Raw genomic sequence first — 8,648 nt, forward strand, 5'->3', positions numbered from 1 at the left:
TACTCTCCTACACAGTACTCTATCTAGATACGATCTCGACGACCCAATGCGGTTTGTCCATGTCCACATTGGCGCATTCGGGTGGTCGAGTCGGTACTTGTCAGACAGTTGAAAGTGGCTGAGCAGGTCTTTGAGGCATTTGCATCCCCGTCTATTCCTATCTCTGCCCACATAGTCTAGATGCGTGTCCAAGGTAGCATTTCAATCCCCCACTAAAAGTAAAGGATGAGACGTTCCTAGGAATACTTCTAGATGTCGAAAGAAATCCGGCCTACCTGTTAAAGGTGGTGCGTATACTGATATGAGTCGAAAAGCACACCGCCCATTCTCAGCAGACAGGGAGAAAACTAAATGTTAAACCGTCTGCCAAACATGGACGTTAGCAAGTGGATTTAGTCGTAAAAAAAAAATAAGCTGTACTAAAACTGCATTAAATCTCTACAACATTAAAGAAAAACATCATAGAAAATGTGAGGTGAATGCACAAAATAAAATACATACCTCTTTAAGTTCTAAAAGTGTATGGAGCTATGTCAGGGGCAAATTATTAAATAGACACATTTGATACTTTCACCCAGTTTAAAATTATTACACTGTGAAAAAAATGAACCATTGTAATCTTTATATGAAGCAATTGTTCTTCAAAGGCCTCAAACATCCTGCTAATTTTGATAAATATTCTTTTCTACTCTAGGTACAAGGCCCGAAATTTTTTTTGGGGGGGGGAGGCCAGTCAATTAGATCGACCCCAGTACGCAACTGGTGCTTAATTTATTGACCCCAAAAGGATGAAAGGCAAAGTCGACCTCGGCGGAATTTGAACTCAGAATGTAAAGACAGATGAAATACCGCTAAGTATTTTGCCCAGCATGCTAATGTTTCTGCCAGCTCGTCGCCTTACTAATTTTGATAAATATTATCATACCTTGGGTCAATCAACTATAAAAGTTTGGTAAGGTTGGGTTGACATTTGATATATAAAGCTGTTGATTCACATTCTAACCCTGGTAGATAATATCATAATTGAATGTATACTGCAGGGAAAAGGGATATAGATTAGCAGCAGAGAAAATTATATTGTCAAATACTTCTTCATCTATGTGTTGCATATATAACCCATGAGAGAGAAAAAAAATTGTAATGAAATGCTAAATTCCTAGATATTATTGCTGGATAATATTATGATAATAAAGCAAACAAAATATTTAGCTATGCACACATTTTATCTCAATGTTTGGATTACCCAAAGAATTTAGCTTCAGCTTTCCTTTCCTACAAAACTGCTCGTATGGCTACGTCTGAAAATCCCATTAAATAAAACCATGTAGAAGATTTCAGTAAATGCAGAAAATAAGGTATTTGGTTAATGATATCTACCTTGCTATTTCACATTTGTTACTTTAAATCTTGATGAGGTCAAATAAAATTAATACCAGTAAAATACTTGGGCCAATTTGATTTCTAAGGTTAATCAAAACAGGACCCAGTGTAAAAATCAAATGAAACTTAGACACTCTTCCTAACACCAAACACTTTACTAAGTGTATTGTGTGCAGTCTATCATGGCATCAACACTAAAGAATGCTGTGCTTCCAACAACACAGGACTAAAGGGTTCTGTAGAACATGTGTTGTCTCTATTTGATTGTAAATCACTTTACAGTGAAACATTTTATCATGTTACCAGTACTCATGCAGTTGCCTTGTTCCCTATAAGGGCAAAAGGCAAATTCTCACAAATGTTGGTGCTATAGTAAAGAAAGAATTAATGTTGTTGGAAATGACAAATAGATTGTTAATGTACAGACAGAAGATTTTGGACATCAGAACCAAAGTTTTAAGCACATCAGATTGTATGGAATATGGAGATCAAGGGAATTATACCATACACAGTAATGAAACTATTTGACAAAGAAATTTCTTATCAAAGAGATGAAAACCAGACGTAGGAGATAGATGGGCAACTTAATAACCCAATGCTTATGCCAGACAAGGATGAAAATTCTGAGATCTGAAGCCATCTTCAACATTTCAAAACATTATTAATATGTATTTAAGTCATAAACTACTTACAAGCAGAACATCTGCATAAAGTTCATATGTGGCCCTATGGTGAATATCTTCCACAGCTTTAACTGCTAGTTTTGATTGACCGTTGAACCTAGTAAAGAAAAATAAGAACACAAAACTATTAGGTGACATTGTAATGAATTGTAAACTAATTGTGATACAGGGAAAACAAATGAAAGGAAAAGAACAAATAAGTAAAAACAAAGCTGAAAAAAGGTCAAAGTTCAATAACAAAACACAAATTAAATCTGATTAATATACCAGTGGTTTGCAACTTTTTATAGCTCAGTGACCCCTTTCACTAAATAGTGTTTTACAAATGTCTCTTCCTCATGTTTTGCAAAAAAACAAAAAACAAAAAAAACAACCTATCTAAACTTTCTCAGGTAATAGTTGAACTAGTTTAATCAAATAGAAGTGAATTTTGTAGTTTTTTTTATTATTCATAATTTCTTCTAGTAATACTATCTAATTTCTATCTCTTTTCAGATATTTGTATGGATCAAAGCCCTCACATACATACATGTTAAATTTTTGTGGAACTTACTTCAGAAGGTAATAGCTTGCATAATGTAATAATATTGGTGCACCATCAGTCATGATTTTGTGCACTGAAACACAGTGACTTATTCATATCTTAATCCAGACAAAGATTTCTTCGAAAATATGTTTAAAGTGTAAGTATACAAACTGGTTGAAATATTTCATTTCTAAAAACAGTCATATCCTCTCTGAAAACCCAGTATCCCTCTATAGCCAACCCCAATAATACCTATCTTAGACCCAGGTTAAGGACAGCTACTATAAACAAATACTTTACAACAAAACCATCTTTATTTTCTCAATTACATTATTTCCAACAAATCTGACGAGCAAACAATATTCGTGATAAATTCATCAAAGTGCTTGATTTTTTGCCCCCTTCCACACACTATATACATCCAATGAAGTTACATTTCTTTGTTTCAAGACACAGAAATAAGAAAACAACTACTTTATCAGCACTGGGTAAGACTGCAATAATGTGTCATGGGGAAACATATTCAGTCACAAATTCATGCTGAAAGAAATGCTATAATTATTTAAGTTTGTCAATCCTTCCCATTCTTACTGCACAGAAAAATGCACATAAAATTTTGATGATGATATTTTGGTAATTTTGATATGTGTGATATAAGGAGAGTGTAGATAATAGAGGTGCATTACAATAACAACAATATGTTAATCATAGTAATTCTCAAACCACCAGAAGTCTCACCTTAGTGATACAATAATTCATTAAATAATACTTATTCTTTCAAAGTTAGGTGGTGTATGGGTTTGAAATGAACAGTAATTCATACACAAAAAATAAGTTTAAAATTACAACAATATGGAAGCAGGGTTTGTGTGGTAGAAAATACTATGTTCATACTTCTAAAGTCAAATATGTAATTCATTGCTATAGAAACTGTTATATACATGCATCTAAAGTTCCTTTGAGTGCTACGCATGATGAGAGCAGATAAATGCATTAAGGTAAATAAAAAAAAGAAACAGGAACTGACAGAAGATAAGATACAATGAATTAATTTTTCATTCAGTTTAAGTGTGTGTTCTAATTAAATACAAGTGGAATGTAAGTGGATAAATAGCCGATTCTAAAGTGCTGCTCTATTGGGTTACAGTTGAAAAAAGAGTAAAGCAAAGGTTTACTACTGTCCTGAGGAAAAAACTAAGACAATGATTCTTTATATAGCCAAACAGTCTGAAAGAATATTGAATTTCTAGAAGTTCAATAAACACGGTAAACTGTGAACAACCAAAATTTCATCTGCTTGCATGACATCACCATATTAGCCTCCTTCTGAATTGCTAGGAAATGAATTCAATGAGGCTCGATAGAAAACCAAAAGGTAGTAAAAAGCTGAACTCAAAAAGAGTGAATGCTACAGATAATGAATAGTTAACAAAGAGATAACAGGCTAAAACATGTACTTCTCAAGCAAAATGTGGATCTTCATGATATGTGCATACATATGTACAAAATACAAGTGAGTCTGCATGATGTGCATACAAGGTACAAGTGAATCTGCATAGTGTGTGTGCGTGTATGTGTGTGCACATGTACGTGTGCTTTTATACAAGTGAGTTTGTAGAAAGTGAATAAGCAATACATTCCTATTTAGTTAAGTGCTAGAGAAAACTGAGCCAGTTAGTAAAGTGAAATAGTTGGTTATGGAATTCTGTACAGTAAAATTGTAGTAACTCATATTAAGCTCACAATATTCTCTGCTAAGATTAATTTAAGTTACCTGGTAATTGAATAATCTAAATTGATACTCCATAGCTGGTGTGTACTGTCTCTGGCTGAAGCAAATAAATAATTAACTAAAACACATAGTCTTTGGCATTATGTTGAGTGTCAAGAGCAAAGGGCTTAAACATGAAAACAGAAAGCCAGATTATTAAGCCAGACAAAGAGTAACTTTAAGCTTACTGTCAACTGAAAAAAAAACAAAAAAAAACAGATGTAGTTTGAGACAATGAGGTGATAGTAGTAAGTCAGAATACAAATTGTGAAGATTTCATAGCTGTTATCAGAAAGAAGGCTATTTGATTAAATGTTGAGATCAATAATGCATTCATATCAAAATGCACCTGGAAACACAAACTGAGTTGTTCAATCATGTCAGTAGTTACCAATACAAGAAATATGGATACTCAGAGATAATAGCAATAAATGAATTATAATAGTTCTCTTTTATTTTACCAACAGAAGAGTGGACCTCTTCCAATCTAAGTGGTACAACAATCCAAAGTACTTAAACAGTTCTTCTTAAGGTCGTGATTTACAGTAATTCAAGCACAGAAAAATAAGTTTCAAATTACAACCCTAATAAAAGCATATGTTGCAGAAAATCCTTACACACTTGTGTTTATATTTGTAAAGTCAAATGTGTAATTCAATGTTCTAGAAATACTGTTACACATATGTTTTTGAATGATACGTTAGGTGAGAGAGATAATGATACCAAGGTAAACAAAAAAGGAAATATTATAACTGGTACAGGAAACTGAGAAAATATGAGATACAGTGAACTGATGCCATGTCCAGCTTCAATATGCCTTTTCATTTAAGGCAGCCAAAATATGAAGGAACAAATGGTACTCTGTTCCATGGTGCTGCTCTGGTGGATTACAGTTGAAAGGGAGTAAAATAAAAGCATAAAACAACAAAAGATAGAAAAAAATTAGAGGGAATTTCGTTTTCGTTTTGTTTTATGTAGCCCAAATGACTGAGCAAATACTAGATTCTTCTTGGTCTAGTAAACTGGTGAAAAACTGGACAACAAAAACTTTTTCTGGTTGCATGAGGTTGCTACAAAAGTATATTTGATAGAGAATATACCAAATAACCAAACGATATTGAAAAGCTATCATTTGAAATTTTCCTAAAAATACTGGACTGTACTGCTTCAAATTCTGAATAAGCACTCGATATCGTAGAATCAACTGGTACTGGTGGTGGTGGTAATCATGCAATTACTACTACTACTATAACCACTATCACCACCTTAGATATTACAACCACAGCAATGATATAATAGTAAAAGTAAAAATAATAGCAGCAGTAGTATTATTATTAGTGGTTCAACATAAGATTTTCCTGGTGGCAGGATAAAATTCCTGATATAACTGTGCTTGAAAGAGCAAATATGTCAAGCGTGTATGCTTTCCTGAGCAAATTTCAGCTGCGGTGGAGTGGACATATAGCATGCATGACCAACTCCAGATCTTCTTTGGTGAACTAACAGTTTACTCTCAAGTCCATGGTTGACCAAAGAAGAGATACAAGGACACACTGAAGACAATCTTGGAAAATTGTAGCATAGAGCAGCCTACGCAGTCTATCTGCGACCATCTTGCTCAGGATCACTCACTGTGACATAGTGATATGTATTCTGGAGTACAGTACTCTGAATCTGCTATGGCCATAGAAACTAAAGATAGAAAGACTGCAGAGAAAAACAAAAGCCCACTGGATCCTGACTCTGATACTACATGCCCTCCCTCATTGTAACTATAAATTTCATGTTAAAATTGACCTAATAAGCCGCCTCAAAACCCACAAAGTGGATAGCCTGGTCATCTTGAGATACATAAAGGACAAACTTAATCATCATCATCAGTAGTAGTAGGAGTAATGTTGGTGTTGTTATGCAAATTACAAGACCGAATTTTGTATAGCCAATTGAATTTGATCATAATATATCACTGATAGAAAATTTTTGTTGCGTAAGGAGAGATGGAAGGAAAAGCTGACCCTGGAATAATTTGATATGAGAACCTAATGGAACAAATTCTAAACACTTGGCCTTCTTTCTTGGTCATTTCTGTTACAATAATGAAGTGTAGTATAACATTTATCCTATAAAAATTTCAAATAAACTCAAGAGTAATGACAATGGACACATACTTGCGTCATCATCACTTCATCACTGGTTATAAGCCTATTATCATTAGGTTTTACTTTCCCATTCTCACTAATCGTGATTACTGAAAAAAAAAATTGTACAGAAGCACAATACAACATTGTAATGAACCCATAATTCATTATCTAGATATCCATCTCAAGTTTGCAGCTGATTATGAGGATGAGAAGATGTTATATATATATTTACAATACAACATTGATAGAATTCATTAAATATACATTAGAATAAGAACCAGAGGTTAAAACTTGATCCCAAATTATCAGCTGACCAATTTAAGATAGAGAAATATAACTGAATATAGTTTACAGTGACCAGCATCACAAAACTGAAAAGACAAGTATTTTAAATATTTAATGTTGTTACTTAGCTTCACAAAAAGAAGTAACATCAAAGCCAAGGTTGACAAGACTGGCTGGTAATGTAAATCTATCACAGATCTTTCAAGGTACTGAGAAGCTATGGAGTCATATTAAAAATGAAAAGAGTTTCAATAGAAAAACACTATCAAATATTAATAAACAATTGTTCACATACTTGGAATGGTTCTTTTTCACGATTTGCAATGTGTTGTTAACCTTATTTGCTAACTGGCATTCCATTCTAGGCAATACTTTAACATCAATGGTAATACATATATATCAGTGTGTGTGTGTGATAATGATCAGCATGTTATTAAGCCAAAAAAAGAACTCATATTTATATGAAATTAAAAAATAAAATGATAGCCATGTTGAACTTGTAGGAGTGAAACAACAGCACTTTTGTAGCCATCAACGATTATTTGCAAAACTTATTCAACACACACACACATATTTATTTGTATATCGCTGTTGTTAAACAATCTTGAAAAGTGTAAGAGTTTACTTAAGCTAGACCAATGGCATACTACTCTAGAATTTCCAGTGATGCAGCTAGGTAAGTTCAAACTTGTCCATGGATTAAACATTTTGGAAAAGGATCTTGAAGTACATATAAAGTTATAAATGATAGCATGTAAGCATTGGAGAGAAAAAACTCTTTTGCATAGAAAAAGTCGAAGACAGCCTTTGATTATTTTTTCTGTCCAAAAGGGTTTTTCAATCCATTATTTACATGCTATTATTTATAGTTTCATATGTACTTTGAAATGCAGTTCCAAACAAGATGAATTATTTCATGTCCTCTCAAAAGTTTATAAATAAAACTATAACAATTGAGAAGGCTTGGAAAGACTAGAAGATCAGCAAAGTAGCTAAAAGAGAATTTAGATATAAGATATACTGAGGAGAGGAGATGCCAAAAAGTAAGTTGTTTGCCAATGTTCTTTGATTTGGGATCAAAGGTGCAAGGTTTCTAGATTATGAAAGAACAATCAAAACATTGTTGGGGAGAAGAGCAAACAAAATGATAAAAACAACTTGTTTTTACTGATGCTGAGAGAAGCAGAGAAATGCAATTATGAGGTTGCTGAATAAGAAAAATGCATGGGAGAAAGCGGAGCTTCTCCAAGCTGGTGCAACAGAGGAACAAACCATTCATGTTTGGAAGCATTATTAAGGATGTGAAGACAAACTAGCAGGATCATCAAGATGAATAGGGAAATAGAAGCATTGTCAACTACTACTTAGGCAAAAAGATGATCTAGAGAGAAGCAATAATAGAGGAAGAACACTGTTGGACCAGGTAATGAAAGTTCCTGAAAGAGTTCTAGCAAAATTGATTAGAAACAAAATTAGCCAAAGTTCTTCACAGGGTCCCATGCTCTGTGATATGGTGATATTAGGCACAATCAGTAAGTAAGGGTTAGTAATGAGTTCAATGATGAATTTAGTATGTCAATAAAGCAATTAAGAGTATTAAGAGTATGAAGACCAGGAAAGCCCCCGGCCCATCAGGAATCACTGCAGAGATGCTCAAAATATCTGGCAGTGTTGGCTATAGCCTAGTCACCCGTATTACGAACCAGGTGATACACGAAGGAGTCATACCCAATGATTGGTGTAGCAGCATCATAGTCAACTGCTACAAAGGTAAAGGTGACGCTTTAGATACAAATAATTACAGAGGCATCAAGCTGTTAGATCAGGTTATGAAAGTTACAGAGAGGGTCATAGCCCAACTA

The 8,648-nt window shown here is 33.8% G+C and overlaps 1 protein-coding gene across 2 annotated transcripts in view; it reads right to left on the reverse strand.

The window, feature by feature from the left end:
* LOC106867959 (hyccin) overlaps positions 1–8,648 on the reverse strand; it is a 327,707-nt gene that overhangs the window by 16,717 nt on the left and 302,342 nt on the right. For both annotated transcript variants that reach the window (XM_014913039.2, XM_014913040.2), the window contains one exon: positions 2,073–2,160. In XM_014913039.2, the coding sequence (XP_014768525.1) occupies positions 2,073–2,160 (88 nt within the window). The remainder of the gene's footprint in view (positions 1–2,072; positions 2,161–8,648) is intronic.

The sequence above is a fragment of the Octopus bimaculoides genome, chromosome 2 (assembly GCF_001194135.2).
Source record: "Octopus bimaculoides isolate UCB-OBI-ISO-001 chromosome 2, ASM119413v2, whole genome shotgun sequence".
NCBI lineage: Eukaryota > Metazoa > Mollusca > Cephalopoda > Octopoda > Octopodidae > Octopus > Octopus bimaculoides.